The sequence below is a fragment of the Urocitellus parryii genome, chromosome 12 (assembly GCF_045843805.1).
Source record: "Urocitellus parryii isolate mUroPar1 chromosome 12, mUroPar1.hap1, whole genome shotgun sequence".
NCBI lineage: Eukaryota > Metazoa > Chordata > Mammalia > Rodentia > Sciuridae > Urocitellus > Urocitellus parryii.
Genome location: NC_135542.1, coordinates 18631758 through 18649584, shown reverse-complemented (window position 1 = coordinate 18649584; position 17827 = coordinate 18631758). Strand labels below are relative to the sequence as shown.

The 17827-nt window shown below is 41.8% G+C and overlaps 1 protein-coding gene across 1 annotated transcript in view; it reads right to left on the bottom strand.

Moving 5' to 3' along the window:
• Positions 1-6310: 6310 nt before the first annotated feature.
• Positions 6311-17827, bottom strand: part of LOC113175727 (transmembrane protein 87B) — a 52961-nt gene continuing 41444 nt past the window's right edge. The window contains exons 17-19 of the mRNA XM_077792062.1: positions 17346-17398; positions 10149-10179; positions 6311-9167 (exon numbers count right to left, since the gene is read on the bottom strand). Coding sequence (XP_077648188.1) covers positions 9108-9167; positions 10149-10179; positions 17346-17398 — 144 coding nt within the window. The 3' untranslated portion in view covers positions 6311-9107. The remainder of the gene's footprint in view (positions 9168-10148; positions 10180-17345; positions 17399-17827) is intronic.

Sequence of the window (17827 nt, the reverse complement as noted above, 5' to 3'; positions counted from 1 at the left end):
TCAAGACAGAGGGGCAGACAGAGAGAACTGTGGGCCAGAAACTTTACAGTGACTTCTGCAGAAATGGGCCCAGCAAGGTAAGCAAGCTAAGCAGGCTGATGGGATGGTCGGAGTAGCGTGGTGGGGTTTGGGCTTCAGGGAATTCCCTAGTTGTCTACTTCCTATGGTGATTTGGGCAGGATAGTGTCCTCAATTAAAGGAGGCAGGTGTTCCATAAAAGGAGGTAGGTGGGAGAGTGGGTTCAGGATTGATTGTTTGCATATCAAAGGGGTGCTCCAACAAGCAAGTCCTCCACTGTATCTAGGAATTAGCGAACTGGGTTCCTTGAAATTCCATATAAATTTTAGAATTGGTTTCTCAGTTTCTACAAAAGTCATCTGAGATTCTGTTGGGGTCTTCTTATATCTATAGGTCAATCTGGGGGCTATTACCCTATTAATAATGGTAGGTCATCTTACCATAAGCATTTTTTTTAGTTCATTTATATCTTTTCAATTTCTTTCAAAAATGTTTTGTAGTTTTCAATTTCTTTCAAAAATGTTTTGTAGTTTTCAATTTCTTTCAAAAATGTTTTGTACAGTTTTGCACTACTTTTGTCCGATTCATTCCTAAGTATTTTATTCCTTTAAAGGAACCTTTTTTGTGTGCTGCTGGGGAAAGAACCCAGGGCTTCACATGGCTTGACATGCTCTCTACCACTGAGCTATATTTCAGCTCTGTATTGTCTTCTTTTGATGCAACTGTAAGTGGATGTTTTTAACCTTTCATTTTTGAATTATTAACTGTAAATATATGAATATAATATTGATGTTTGTACATTGATCTCACATCCTGCACCTTCCCTGAATTCATTATTGTTCTAATATTTTTTTAGTAGATTCCTTGTCATTTTCTATATACAAGATAATGTAATCTGCAAACAGAGATACTTTCTCCATTCTAATCTCAATAACTCTTCTTCCTTTTTCTTATCTGGTTGTCCTGACAAGGAGCTCCAGTGCAGTGTTGAATAGATGTGAGAGTGGACATCCTGTTTTGTTCCAGAGCTGAGGGAGTGTCTGAGTCCACTCAGGCTGCTATAACAAAATATCTTGGACTTGGTATATCGATAACAGACATTTACTGTTCACAGTTCCAGAGACTGGGAATTCCATGATCAAGGTGCCAGCAGATTCAGTCTCTGGTGAGGCTCAAACTCTGCCTCCAGGATGGTACCTGCTTGCTGTGTCCTCCCCCGTGGAAGAGGTGCCTCTTTTCAAGGGCATTAATCCCATTCATGAGGCTTCACCCTCAGGATCTAATTACCTGTAAAGGCCTCACTTCCTGATACTGCTACACTGGGGATGAGATTTCATCTTAGTATTGCAGACACAAACATTCAGACCTCAACAGAGGGAGAGCGCCAGTCTTTTTTCTTTGAGTATCATGTTAACTATGAAGTTTTTTTTTTTCTTTTTTTTTTTTTTTGTAGATGCCTTTTATCATGCTAAGGAAATTCCCTTCTTGCTGGTTTGTTGAGTATTTATTTGGCGTTCAATTTTGGTAAATGTTTTTCCTGTATCTACCGATAACTGCATCAGGTGTATAAATCTTTTTATGTGTTGCTGTATATATGTCGCTGATATTTGTTTCCATGTAATTAATGCAAGACACTGGTCTGCAGTTTTTATTTCCCCCTCTTGTGTTGCCGTTGGTTAGTTTTGGCATCAGAGTGATACTGACCTCATAGAATAAGTTGGAAAGTGTTCCCTCTTCTGTTTTTCGGAAGAGTTTTTGAATAATTAATAATAATTTCCTTTACATGTCTGTAGAGTTCAGTGGTAAAGCCATCTGGGCCTGGACTTCGGTGAAGTCATAAAAACAATTCCTAATTGAATCTCATGGGTTTATTCTTGAGTCAGTTCCAGTAATTTGTGTCTTCTAGAAATTTGTCTATTTCACCCAAGTTGTTCAATTCATTGACAATGTTCTGTTAGTTATATTCCAATATTCGTTTTTGAAGATTTTGTTTTCTGAAACCATTCTGGTCCTGAGCACATTATTATTCTTCAAGGCTGCTACTGAGCTCCAGACTCAAGACATATTAAAACACCACAGTGTTTGCTCTTCTTACTGAGGTTCAGCTATTTTTCTTGAGTAAATGCTCCTCAGATTGCTATTAGTTAATTTCTAAAGTTTTGAAAAAGTTGATTCTGAGAGTTATTTTTTTGGTACGGGGGATGATTGAATCCAGGAGTACTTAACCACCGAGCCACATCCCCAAGCCTTTTAAAAATATTTTGAGACAAGGTCTCACAGAGTCCCTTATGGCTTCGGCTGAGGTTGGCTTTGAACTCACAATCCTCCTGCCTCAGCCTCCCAAGCTGCTGGGATTATGGACATACGCCACCTCACCCAGCTGCCAGTTCTTATTTTTATTAAATTTTGAGACAGGGTCTCAGTGAGCATTTTTTTTTTCCCTAATGAAGGGGCAAACTTTCAGGTCTTTATTCTGCCATTTTCTCTGATGTCATCCTCACATTCTTGTTTAGTAGGCAATTTACTTGGTTGGAATCAAGGTCTAGTTTTGTTTCCTGTGGTGTGAACAGATCTCCAGGTTCCACTTGTCAGCCGGAGATGGATGCAGTCATCCCCATACACACACAGCTGAGGGAGAGCCCGTGACGCAGCCGAGGGAAGATTTTAGATCCAGAATTTGGTGCTTACCTGCTTTGGCTCTGGTTAGACCAGTGTATACTGCTATAACAAGGAGGGGGGTCTTCACAACAAGCGTGTGTTTCTTACAGCTCTGGAGGCCAGGAGGCTTGATCCAGGTGCTGTCTGGGAGGGCCTGCTTTCTCTTCTCAGGCAGCTCTTTTCTCCATGTGTCCTCACATGGCAGAAGGAACAGGGAGTTCAGGGGCATCGCTCATAAGGGCACTAATCTACTCCTGAGGGCCCCACCCTCATCAGCTGATCACCTTCCCCAGGCCTCCCATCCCAATGCCACCATCCCCTGGGGACATGGCTAGCATTCTTCTTCAGCAATTCCTCTTGTACTTCCCAGCCCCTGTGCTGCTCCTGAGCTCTTCCAGTTCTTCAAACCAGTGAACCCGGTTTTAAGTCTGGCTTTCATTTCCCTGTGAACTGGAGCCTGCAGTTTCCTTCACGGAAGCCTTGACTTCCCTCTGGTGCCCTGGGCCTCCTCAGTCCAGTTGTCTCCAGGTAGCCGTGACTCTAATTGTCTAGAGCAGTCTGTGGGAAGGGCAGGTCCCACAGAGGCACTCCTCCATTATCAGAAGGGGAAATCTGCAACTGCCTTTTATAAGGATATTGTTTCCAAGTGTACAGGCAGTGGAAAAGGCAACCTGTTCTTTCCTTCTTGCTATAAATATCTAAAATAATTTCTTGGATGCAATGCATCTATGCCCAGACTTTATTTTTTTTTAAAAAGAAAAATACCAAAATTCATGGAATTGGATATTTTATTTTCAGAAGGGACAATGTAAGACAGACACTGCCGCTAACCCTCTGGGCTCCACTCTACCCCAAGGAGGTCCCTACTGATGGACTCAAAGCAGAGCACCAGCATTAAGAGCTGAATTTGGAGGCTAGAATGACAATGAGGTCACAGGAAATGAGGCAGCAAGGGTGACCAGCACACAAAGCGCGCCTCAGTCCTGCGGGTGCAGTGCCACCTCTCTGGCTGCTTGTAAGTTTCTTTCTTAGGATGGTGGGGTTTGAAGCAGGCCCTTGCACAGGCCAGGCAAGAGCTCCACCACAGAGCTACACCCCCAGACCCTACGCACATGTTTAGTTTATAACATTTCAAAAGTTATGTTTTTTAATATTATTGTTTGTAAATGTCATTGTACGTACAACCTCACTGAGCCTATTTTTTGTATTTATTTTTTAGTTATAGGTGGACACAATATCTTTTATTTTATTTTTATGTGGTGCTGAGGATTGCACCCAATGCCTCATGCTAGGCAAGCTCTCTACCTCTGAACCACAACCCCAATCCCTAAAAGTTATGTTTTTAAGGTTTATTTTCTTTACTCCCCAAATCTGTTTAATGGCATTTTAGAAGAAAAAGTCTATTTGTATTTATTTTTTTAAAGGCAAGATTTAAGGACAAAGAGTCGAGATTAGGAATTCTAGGAGACATGACTTTGGCACCCTCTGCTGGATGGCTTTTGAATTTTTTCCTGTATATAAACTGCAGTTTCTTATTCTTCAAAAATAATTTTAAGGAAATGCTACCCAAGTTATTCTCATCTGAGTTATCACGCCAGCCTACGTCACACAGCCCAGGTGTTCGGCTGTAAGCCCAGGTCACTCATGGGGAACCTCTGGGCAACTTACTCTTAAGGTGATGTACCTGAACTTCAGAGGGTTTCCCGTGCACCTTCCACCTTGATGTCAGCTGGCTGAGGAGGGCAGTGCCCCAGGTTCCTCAGACACGTTATCAACCCTCCAATAAGCAAACATGGACGTGGTAAATGGAGCCTCCACTCCCCTCAGGACTTGAGGACAATCCTTCAAGGAGGACTCCTGCTAATACTAGGCCAGTCTGATCACTTTCCTGGGTGGGTTACCTAAGGCAGGCTACTTAGCCTCTCCTGTGGGGTCAATGGCTAAGCCTGGTGCCCTGTGAATGGCCCCAAGTCATCACATGCCCCTGCCCTCCTCCAGGCTCCCGTCCTGGCCCCCAACATCAGGCTGGGAGAAGGTCCCTGAAGAAATGTCCCCATGTTGCACCACATGTCCCAGCAAGGTGGGGCTCTCAGGGATCCAGCTGTGACCTGAAGCCACACAGCCTTTCCCATGCAGCCTAGGCAAAGCTCACACCTTAGCTTTAGAAAGTTAGGTAATGCGAAGGCAGGAGAAGCTCCTAGGCCTGCTGCCGTCCACTGCTCCACAAGGCAGGAGGCCAGGGGTCCCCCTCTCAGGAAGGAGGCAGCCGGGCTGCTGGCACTACCCTGCCTGCTGGCAGTCTGGTGTGACCACAGGACCAGGTTTTGCCAAGGGACTGCTCAGAAGCAATGCTCGCCACTTCCTGCTCCAGTCCCAGAACCTTCTGAGCGGTTCCTCCTCCTTCCACTGGCTGGGTGTCAATGGTGGCCTCGGATGGAAATAAACTGGGGGTCCTGAGGGACCACCTGGAAGGCCAGCCTCCCCACCTCTGTGCCCATCTGGGCTGGGACAAGAGTCGCCCTCTTTTCATCTCAGTCTTCTGAAGGGTTGGTGCTGAGGGCCATTGCCAAGTAGAAATGACACATCGAAATTTCCTTGCCAGCGTACCCCATGTTGCTTAGAGGAAGGACTCGTGGAAATGGACTTGCCTTGGACATTCGCTGTGACATTGCATGTATGTTTGAGAAAGGTGACCCTGCTCAAGGACCAGGGTGGATCCAGGTTTAGGGTGTATCCTGCAGGTTTTAGGAAGTATCCCGCTCCTTGGGTTTAGGGCGTTCCCGGTTTAAGACAATCTGGGTTTAGGGCAGTTCCAGGTTTAAGGTTATTCCTGCTGGGAATAGGATAAAAAGCCTGGTGGAGTACGTGGATTTCCCCAGAACGTGTGTAGAGGCCGGTGTGAGTTCGGGAATAAAGAATTGCTGTTTCAATCTACAAAGCTGTGAGTGGCTCGTGATTCTGTGCCCAGCCAAGACTGCGGCAGGCTGGGATCACATGGGGACCACGTTGGGGTGGAACCCCAACAACACTGACCACAGTGCCACTTTGGTTCACTGCTATTCAATCCTTGATTTTGTTTTTATGTCAGTAACATGTATTCGTCTGTTGTTATAAATTCTTTGTGATAACTTCATGACTGCACAGTGTCCCCAAAGTAGCCAGTTAAACCATAATGCAATAATTTTCCTATTGTTCACATTTAAACTTGCCTCTAGTTTCATCTTGAATACTACAATACACGCTTGTGCAGAAACTTTATTCTGTATTTTGAGCCGTCCTTTAAAATATCACCAAAATTGATACCATCCAAACTTCATGAACTTCTTCTCACAAAGACCATCATTAATGAGTCATTTCTCACCATCATTAATGAGTCTGCTCAGTTCACCAGACCTTGATAGCAAAGGGATTTTACAGATGTCTATAAAGAACGTAAATTTAGGTTAACCAGATTTTTAGAAATTTCCCCAACCTTTTGTTTTGCATTTCTGTATCACTACTGAGGTTGAACAGTTTCTTGTTTAATGGAATATCCCTCCTCTTTGAAGGATTTCAGTCCTGCCATCTACTGAAGTCTGTTTTTCCTATAGAGTCATGCAGTCTGTCATTCAAATATTATCAATCATCAATCATCTAAACTTTCAGAAAGCATTTTATTAAAAGAACCAATTTTAAGGCACAAAAATACATTAATGTTTCAAACAAAAATCCTTCAAATAGTCATGTCCTATATTCAAAGAAATTTCTTTCAAGTTATAGAATAATTTAAGTTTTTTAAATAAAAAATACAATTTTTAAGCCCCCAAACTTTCTCCCCAAATATATGAATAAAACACTTTCCTAGTTCTAAAGAAGATTCTTAACCCAGCCATGAGTTCTTGTGGCATAACATACACTTCCTTAAAAATCGACTTCTGTCACTTACATACATACAGCTGATATGTTCAAAACGTGCCCGTGTCAAGCTTCTGTCATGCAGGGCGGTGCTGGGCAGGGCTGTCTTCTGCTGCTGCCACAAAAGACAAGGACTAGGAGCAGAGACCTCCCTAGCGTGACGGCCAGGGAGGCTCCCCAGACCGCTTTCAAAAGGAAGATATAGAATCAAACTTATTTATACACTTTTATACTTTGAGTCGATGTTATAGTAGTGCAAATCTAATGTTCTGTAATACAGAGGGGAAGGGATATGAAAGATTAGAAAAAATATTTCTTTTACAAGAAAGTAAGGGAATATTACCTCTAGGCATAAAATAATCAGCTATTTTTCCTTAGTTTTTGCAATAAAGTGACTACACTTTAAAGGAGATATTTAATCTACTTCAAATCATGAAAATTTCCTCTTAGGCAAATTTCACACTTCATACCAAAGTGGGCCCTTCCCTTAGGCCTCGCCAAGGCTTCCTAAAGTAACCCCTAGAGCAGGCCCCAGGCCTGGAGGCCCCTGAGGAAGGAGTTGTGCGCCCTGGGGACATTCTGCCATCCTCCGTGGGCCTGGAAGCCAAGTGCCAGGGCGGCCCCTCCTGCTCCCCAGAAATACAGATGACACCACCACCAGGAAGGATAGACATTGCACATGCCCTTCAGCAGCAGCGGAAGGAGGGAACCTGTCTCCTGAGGGCGGAGAGCAGCGGCTCCCTTCAGTCCCTGTTGAGCTACATGGCGGGAGAAAGAACTGTCCCTAGGAACAGCAGCAAGGCCTGTGGGGGCTGGTTCCCCTTAGTGTGACACCTGCCATCGGCCCCCACTCCCACCCACCATGTTCACGTGCCTCCTGGCTGCAGGCCCAGGACTCGGCCTCTGAGGTCAACCCCAGCTGTGTGCCGAGTCAGGGGTCAACCCACTGCAAACCGTGGGGTAGGAGGTCAGCAGACACCTCCAGTCCTGAACCAGCTGGGCAAAGGCAGAGCACCCAAACCAGGTGCTGGGAAACTCGGTGGGCGGCCATCACCCTGGCAGAAACTTGAGCGAAGGATGGAACCAGCCCCTCTTCAACTAGCCCCTCTCCTCCCAGGAAGGGTGTCCAGAGCGAGCACCACTTGGCAAACCTGCCTGTCTCCAGAGGGGCAAGCAGTGCTGTCCTGCCAGGGCTCCCCGCTGAGCACCGCTGTGAGGCGAGGCCTCCCAGGAGAAGCTGCTGCCTGAAGGCAGTCTTCTTACTAACCTCCTTTCTGACCACAGGAGGCAGGTCAGAAAGGCTTTTGAGAGGAAAGAAAACCATTCTGAGGCTTCACAGTGAAAAACAAAGATTTGTGATGGTCAAGATTTTCCTGTCTTCTCAAATGCTCTGAAGTCACTCTCAGTTCACAGGCTGGACTCCTGCAGAGGACAGGCGAGATGCGCCCCTCATCACTGCCTCACAGGTTGCCAGCCCTCTATCTTTGGTCATGGAAGGAGTGGCACAATCACAGTTTCATCACACTATGTCCAACTGCATACGTCCACACTATTTTAAAGAAAGACACTAAAAAAAAAAACAAAAAACCCCTGCCAACCCATATGTCACCAAGAAATGTGACAAATAAGCAGCAAAACATGGCTAAAGATTAACAAAGCAATTACCAGATCAGCAGTGATGTACTCTGCAGTTCAATGTGCCTTTATTATAAGACGAAGATGCCAAGATTGTGTACAAGACACAGATCTAGTTTCCACCAGGCTCAGCAGTAATGGGCCTCCCAACCTGCCAGGCAGGAGATGCTGTGGGGCACCACGTGGCCAGCTGTCCACCACCTGCCCAGCAGATTCAGCAGTAGCTCGCGTACCCGTGGCCCGAGGAGGGGCAGTGGCAGAGCAAATCTGTGGAAGGAACCCTTAAGACTTTTCTCTTTGTGCACATGTGTTCCCCTGAGCTCAGAGAAGACCTAACTCCATGATCTGGTGCTCATGGTGGTATTCACAAAAAATGGCATTGTGCAGACCAAAAAAAAAAGCAAAATGAGACATATCAACATGCCCACATTCCAATGTTAAGTCATCAGTATAAAAGTAAAACAAAAAATCATTACTGCTTCTAGTAATCATAAATCCCAAAGATGGGGACACGGACACGCTATACTTCAGAAGAATCACATTATCTATCTCAAAGTGAATAGAAAGAACAGCAGGAGACTTTATATAATTTAAAGAAACCTGGAATGATCCTTTTTTTCCAGAGAAAAGAGAGAACCCCAATCCGATGCTGGCACGTCACCAGCAGGCGTCTGTGCACACGGCTTCCTCCTCGTGCTCTTCTCAGATGACTTCCAAGTCCAGCCACTCACTCCGGCAGACACGGAGAAGTCAGCTGTCGAGGATGCACAGCCTCCTCCGAGTCCTTCCTTTACCACGTGATGTCCAGGGCAGCAGGGCCAGAGCTTGCTGGCTGCCCCTAACAAGCTCCCACCCATCACAGTCCGAGGCCGTGACCTTGGTTTTATTTATACTCATTCCGATCACATAATCTTTTCTGAAGAGAACATTTTTTCAGCTATTTCAGATCTGGTCATAATTTCCTGGAGGGAGAAGAAAAACTGTCAAAATGCTGCTTCCAAGACTGTGATGGAATTTTTTAATCTTTCAAAAATCACGATTTACGCTTTCCATGTTGGGAAAGTATCAGATATAGACAGTGAAAGTACAGTCCACACACACTCAGAATGCCCAGGGACCTGGCTGCCCAGAAAACACAAGCTCAGAGCCCCGGGAGCGGAGGCAGGAGCCGGCGGATCGCAGCACAGCCCACCGGGATCTGTCTGGATCTGCCTGGCCTCACGGAATCCAGGTCTTTTTGAGATCACGAATCAGTTGCCATCAAGTAAATAATTCAAACATCTTCTTAAAGTAATTCTAGGCGCGTCTTTCAGCAGAGTCCTAAGGCCTGAAGTTACAGCCTTCTCAAACTTTCCCCTGCCGCCAACCCCAATGACACTGATGCAAAGTTATTTCCTGCATCTCAGTGAACACAGAGCAGCAGCTCATCCCCCACAGCCACCTGAACTTGGCCTGCCCCCTCCAGCCTTCATTCTGGCACTTCAAACTTGAGGCAACCTTGAACATCCTGTGACCCCAACCCTCCCCCTGAACTTCCTAGGCCATACCCTGATGCAGAGTTCCTGTTTGGTAAGTGAAGAACAAGGAGACCAAACAGAAACACTATTTACTACCCCAACAAAATATGCACAGCGTCAGAGGTTAAGCTGCCCCTTCAAATCCTGTCAACCCTACCTAGACATGGGTTTAGTGAATCATTCACTGAACGTCTCATAAAGTGAGACCCCCCCCCTTTCCTACCAACAAGCATTAATCTTGCTTCTGGCTAAAGGAGGACCTCACCCAGAAGTCCTTTATGCCTCATCACAAGTCAATTCGTAATGTCCTTCCATCTCTTCAACCCATACTCATTTTAAAAATCGACTTTCAGAATCTCTTTCTGAAGTACATTTCTATTATGTGATAATACCGGCTCTAAGGAAATAAGCAAAAACATATCTTACCTCATCCGAATCCACCAACACTGGAAGTGCTCTTAAAAAAAAAAAAAAAAGTGACAGTGTTATTAAAAGTAGGCCAATGAATCTAGGAAAACGATATAGAAATAGCCTGTGGTCCACAATTCCCACTGCAGATGCTCAGCTGAGTCATGGAGACACCCAGGTTCTAGCAGACAAGGAGGAGGGTTTTCAAAGCAGCACTGTGCTCAACAGCCCTAAGCTAGAAACAGCCCAGCTGGAGAAACTGGCATGGTCAAACAGTGGAATACCATACAACCAAGAAGATGGACGAGCTACTGAGGGAGAAAATTTTTAAAATGAACAGGTTCTACAGTTCCAGATGTCGGGACGACAGAACCTATGGGAAGATGGCCCCCTATGTGGAAAGGAACATGGGCTTCTAGGGCTTAGTCATGTTCCACTTTTTGATCTGGATGCTGATTACTCAAATGTACTCATTTAAAAAATTTAGTGGGTTATACAGTTACTTAGGATATGAACACTTTTCGGAATGTGTGTTCCTTTAAAAACTGTTTTGTTGCCAGGCATAGTAGCACATGCCTATATGTGATCCCAGTGGCTCGGGAGGCTGAGGCAGGAGGATTTCGAGTTCAAAGCCAGCCTCAGCAAAAGCAAGGCGCTAAGCAACTCAGTGAGACACTGTCTCTAAATAAAATACAAAAGAAGGCTGGGGATGTAGCTCAGTGATTGAGTGCCCCTGAGTTCCAACCCCAGGACCAAAAACAAAACAAAACAAAACAAAAAACTGTTTTGTCAAAAGTTTAACTGAAAAATTTGAATAATCTTAACTTCAGAAAGGAAGTGGACCACAGGCTATTTCTATATCAAAAAGGAAACTGTACAAGGCCCTGGGTTCAATATAAGATAAGCAATCCTAGAGCTTAATGCGGTGAAGAAATATCAATGACTAAAAATACACAAATAAGTAATTCCAAACATGACTGACATCCAAGTTCAGATTTATTTGTCACTTCCTTGCTATGTTTTTCTCTGAACAGCTGGGAAACTACCCGAATGGTGATCTGCCATCTAGTCAGAACACTCCTCTCACGTGTGTTAGTGCTCTCTTAGGGCAAAGGGTCAACACGTTGGGAAAGGTGCTGGAGAGAGTCTCCCATGCTGCCTGGACATGCTCAGGAAAGCTACAGACAGGCAGGAGTCGATACTCTCACACGACGCAGCAGACAGACCAAGCTAATCAGAAGACACAGTCACACCACGCTGGCAAAGGAAACACTTAACAAGAAAACACTTCGATGGTACGCATTTATGCCTCAAGATGGGTGCACCTCATCACATAAAACAGACACCACTCAAATTAAGGCTCAGTGAGACCCCGCATATATGATCCTGGGTGACTGCAGCACACCTCTCACTATCACACAGAGTCATCCAGACAGAAACTCAGTAAAATATTAGAAGTAAAATGGACTCCACAGACATCTATGGAATAGTTCATCTAACAAATACACTTTCTTTTCAGGGGTTCATGGAAAAGTCTCCAAAACAGATAATATTTTAGGCCATAGGCAACTAAGGAAATTAAAAAATAAAAACAAAAAAAAAAAACCCTGATATAATTCCTTACATTTTATCTGATGATAATGGAAAGAAAATAGAAATCAACACCAAAAAAAACCATATAGAAACTACATGAACACACAGAGACTGAACAAAACACTTTTGAATGATGAATCAGTGATAGAAGAAATCAGGGGAAAAATTTAAAAATTTAAAAATCCTAGACTCCAATGAGAATCCAGATTCAACACACCAGAACCTCTGGGACACTCCAAAGGCAGTTGTAAGAGGCAGGTTTACAGCTATGAGCGCCATGTGAGAAAATCAAGGTCCTTGAGAAAAAGAAAAATAAACCCATTCCAAAACCAGTAGAGGAAAGAAAATAATTAAGATCAGAGCTGAAATCGATGAAATTGAAAATTAAGAAAAATACAAGGATCAGTGAAACAAAGATAAAAAGATTGATAAAGCCTTAGCCAAATAACCAAAATCAAAACAAAAGACCGAAATTAATAAAATTAGAGATGAAAAGGAAGAAATCACTACAGACATCATAGAAATTCAGCAGATCATTAGAGATTCTTTTGAAAACTCCGATAAATTGGAAAACCTAGAAGAAATGAATACACTTCTAAACACATGCAACCTGCCAAAAGTGAATCAGGAGAACAGAGAAAACCCAAACAGACCCACAACTAGAAATAAGACAGAAGAGTAATAAAAAGTCTTCCAACAAAGAAAAGCCAACAACCAGATGGATTCTCGGCTGAATTCTACCAGTACTTCAAGGAAGAACTAATGCCAATTCTCCTCACACTATTCCATAAACTAGAAAGGGATGGAACACAAAAATTCATTTCATGAAGCCAGGATCACGCGCATACCAAAACCAGATAAGGACACATCGAGGAAGGAAAACTCAGATCAACTTCCCTAATGAACTTAGATGCAAAAATCCTTTAAAAGTCTTAGCACATCATATTCAACAACATATTAAGAAGATTGCGTGTCATGCTCAAGTTTTTTCCCCCCAGGGATGCAAGAATGGTTTAAATACATGCAAATCAACAAATTAATTCACCACATAAATAGAAATAAGGACATAAAAAAATCACAATCATCTCAAAAGATACAGAAAGAGCGACAAACTTATATTAGGGATAGAAGGAACTGACCTCAACATTACAGAGGCTATATACAAACCCCCTTAAAGCCAACCTCATAGTAAAAGGGGAAAAAATCAAAGCATTTCCTTTAATATCTGACCAAGACAAGGATGTCCACTTTCATCACTCCTATTTAATATAGCACTAGAAATTCTAGTCAAAGCATTAGTCAAGGGAGGAGAATAAAAGGAATAAGAATTAGATAGGAAGAAGTAAAATTACCACTGTTTGCAGATGATAGGATTCTCTAGTAGAAGATCCAAAAGCCCCACCAAGAGACTTCTAGAGCTAACAAACAAATTCAGTAAAGTAGCAGGTATAAATTAACATACAAAATCAACAGCTTTCCTAAACACCAATAATGAATCTGCTGAAAAAGAAATCAGGAAAAAAAAATACCTAGGAATAAATCTAAACATGGAGATGAAGGACTTCTACAATGAAAACTATCATTGAAGAAAGAAACTGAAGAAGTCCTTAGAAGATAGAAATACCTCCCATGTTCTTGGATAGGCAGAAATTAAGATTGTTAAAATGGACATATAACCAAAAATAATAAATCAATTCAATGCAATCCTCATTAAAATACCAGCTTTCTTCACAGAACTAGGAAAAAAGTGCTAAAATTAATTTGAAAGAATAAGAGACAGACTAGCCAAACAATTCTAAGCCACGCTAGAGGAATCAAAATAGCTGAATTCAACAGAGCTTCCGTGACAAAAACTGCATGGTCCTGGCATCCAAACAGCCACAGACCAATGGTACAGACTAGAAGTCAAATCCACACAGATAAAATCATCTGATTCCTGACAAACTATACACTGGAGAAAAGAACAAAGGGTGCTGAAGGCTGGTTATCCATATGTGGAAGAATGAGACTAGATCACCGGCACTCACCCTGCACTTAAGACAACACAAAGTGGATCAAGGACCTAGGACTGGACCAGAAACTATGCAACTCCTAGAAGAAAATGTAGGGTCAGCACTGATGTGTAGACACAGCCAATGACATTCTCAATAAGACCCCTAACCTCAGGAAATAGTGCCAAGTTAATAAAGGGATGGCATCAAATTAAAAAGTTTCTGCATGGCAAAGGAGAACCTACTGAATGGGAGAAAATCTTTGCTAGCTGCTCTTCTAATAGAAAATTAATATTCAGATGGTACAAAGAACTCAAAATTTAACACCCCCAAAATAATCCAATTAATAAATGGGCAAAAGAACTAAAGAGACACTTCTCAAAAGAAACATAAATGGCCAACAAAAGTATGAAAAAATGTTCAACATCATTAGCAATTAGGGAAATACAATCAAACTACACTGCATTTCATCTTCCTCCACTTAGAATGGCAGCCATCAAGAATACAAACAATAAATGCTGGAAAGAATGTGGAGAAACAGGAGCTCATTATAGCTCACTATACCATTCCTCGTTTTTAATTCTTTAAAAAAATAACACACACACACACACACACAAATATTTCAGTTGAAGTTGGATACAGTATCTTTATTTATTTTTAATTTTTTTTAGAGTTTTATTTTTAATATTTATTTATTTATTTTTTTTAGTTCTCGGCGGACACATCTTTGTTGGTATGTGGTGCTGAGGATCGAACCCGGGCCGCACGCACTCCAGGCGAGCGCGCTACCAGTTGAGCCACATCCCCAGCCCTTTATTTATTTTTATGTGGTGCTGAGGATCAAACCCAGGGCCTCACATATATGAGGCCGGCGCGCTACAGCCCCAGAATTAAAGTGTTCATACTACAGTGATCTGTGCTTACCCATATTATAGTAGCACAACAGCTGAACTATGGAACCCGCCTAGGTGTTGCTCAATGGATGAACGGATAAAGAAAATGTAGTATAATGGAAGGAGACCCTCAGGGTTATACAAAATTACATACAAGAGGAAGTGAGGGGAAAGGGAAAAATAATACAAGGGGGAGAAATGATTTACAGTAGAGGGGGGTAGAGAGAGAAGAGGGGAGGGGAGGGGAGGGGAGGGGGGATAGTAGAGGATAGGAAAGGCAGCAGAATACAACAGACACTAGTATGGCAATATGTAAAATAATGGAAGTGTAACTGATGTGATTCTGCAATCTGTATATGGGGTAAAAATGGGAGTTCATAACCCACTTGAATCAAAGTGTGAAATATGATATATTAAGAACTATGTAATGTTTTGAACAACCAACAATAAAAAAATGAATTAAAAAAAAAGAAAATGTAGTATATATACATAATGGAGCTTTATTAAGCCATAAATAAAAATAAAATTATGTCATTTGCAGGAAAATGGAATGGAACTTGAGAAGATTATATTAAGCAACAAAAGACAAATCAGTCAAGGGTAGTGTGTTTTCTCTCATACAAGGAAACAAGAGAGGAAAAAAAAATAAAGGTGCAAGGGAGATCAGTAAAGAAAAGGGAGCAGGGGAAGAAAGAGAGGAAAGGGGACTTACTGAGAATAATACTGGGCAAATTATATTGTTATATTGTGTGCATGTATGAATATAGAACAGCGAATCCCACCATTACGTACAAGTATAATGTGCCGATAAAAAAATATGGAAAAATAGCTGGGTGTGGTGGCACACGTCTGTAATCCCAGCGGCTTGGGAGGCCGAGGCAGGAGGATTGCCGAGTTCAAAGCCTGCCTCAGTAAAAGCAAGGCACTAAGCAACTCAGTGAGACCCTGTCTCTACATAAAATACAAAATAAGACTGGGGATGTGGCTCAGTGTTCAGGTGCCCCTGAGTTCAATTTCTGGTACCAAAAAAAAAAAAAAAAAAAGGAAAAATAAAAGACCTATATCCTTTGCCTAGGAGAGACAGTATGTATAAAAAGAAAAGACACATGTATAAAAATGTTCAGCAAGCTCAACCAAGCCTTGATGTGTGGTAGAGCTTTAAGAACCTGAAGGAAGTCAATATGCTAAAGTTACAATGTGAAAGTCATGAAGGATATGAAGGTGCTCAAAAGTCAACAGAGATTTCTATATCCAGCAAAACCATCCTCTAACAAGGAAGGCAAAACAAATATTTTCATATAAATAAAACAGAATTTTTGCCAGCAAACCCATACTGTAAGGAATAATAGAGACCCACAGGAGAAGGCTCTTAGCTCATGTTTCATGTTAGGAAGAAGAAATACTAAAAATGTAAGTAAATATAAAAGAATATATATATATATATATATACACACATTTTCTTTTAAAAGAAAAAAATATAATAGTTGGTTGTAGTTCCTATTTTTCATAGACCTGATATGCATCAATTTCAATTACCAAAGTTTAAATAACATCAATCTCTCAAAGCAAAATGAAATGCTATTTCATAGCCACTGAAAGAGATAACATAAAAAATATGAACAATAACAAGTACTGGCAAGGACACAAACTGTTACCTTCATATATCCCTAATAGGAATGTAAAATAACACAGCAGCTTTCCATTTCTCAGAATGCTGAACACTACATTATCATGATCCATCAATTTCACTTCTAGGTATATAGCCAAGACAAATGAAATCTATGTGTACACATACATATACATACACAAACACACACACACACACACACACACACAGTCACCATATTCTAAAAACACACTAAAGAGGAAGTCTAGGGCTACCAAAAACAAAAACTAAAACCACCAAACAAAACCCATATAACATGAAGGAACAAGGAAAAAAACTAAAGTAGACTTTTTCTGAAACTCTGAAACCTAGAAGACATGCAAGTGACAACATTTGAAGTGATAAAAGAAAAACATTATTGACCAAGAATTCTATATCTAGAAAAATACTGTTTAAAAAAAAAGAAATAAAAGACTTATTCAGACAAACAAAAATTTGACAGATTCTCTTCCAGCACAGCTGCATTACAAGAAATAGGACACTCTTCAGGTAAAGGGAATATCAGACCAGACAGAACTGTTTGAGAGGGACAGATGGGAGCAGGGAGGACAGAACAGTATGAGGAAATGTCCCCATGCTTGGCTGTCCTGTCTTGACTGGGGAAACTGCTATGTGGAATTCTCGTGTTGAACAGGACAAAGATATAGAGGAATGTCAACAGCTCAAAATTTCCCAAAGGGATCCCTATGGATTACTTTTTCCACGGTCACATCATTCCTCCAAAAGCTTCCCCACAATACTCGGTGTTGTGAGTTATGTTCATAAAAAGTTTTTACATGAGTTTGAACTTTTCTATAACAAAAATTAAGTCAAAATAATGATACTGATAACTAGATCAGAAAAAGCGGGCCTTTGTCACAGGTCACTGGTATTAAACTTCCTGTTCAGTGAAAAAAGGAAAGAGAAACTAAGCCAGAACTTTGTTTTTGTTGATTTTTCTTAAGAAATAAACAGCCATGCCCAGGCGAGGAGCCCACAAAACCCATGGAGCGGTGAGGTTTGAGAAGCACAAGACAGCAGAATGACCCATTAAACCACAGCCTACACTAAGACTGTAACAGAGGATACTTACACATCGGTGAATGAAGAGGGGATGTTTTCTTCCACCCACTTCAAATCTTCATCCTGTAGAAATAGATATTTATATTTAGCATTTGCTTAATATCACTTGAAAGAATATTTTAGAAGGATAAATGTGTAAATATTTAAGTTCAAATCCATGACATTCTTTTAGTTGCTATGTCCTAACAAGTTGGTACATATGCCACACAGAAGTTAAGACAGTGGTTTCTTAAACAGGCAAATAAAATGCTGATTTCAGGTTTTTTCACTTCTTGGTTTTAGTCAGATATATCCATGTTATTGTTTTGTCCTAAGAAACCACAATACAACAAAGTTGATATATATGATAGAAAACAGCAAAAGCATGATTTGCATTTTTTTTCCTTCTCCACACTCTGATGCTTCCCTATTTGTTGTAGTTCTTATGAATTAGCTCTGTGCTATGCCACACAGCTACACTCCCAGCAACTTGGAGGCGGAGACAGAAAGATA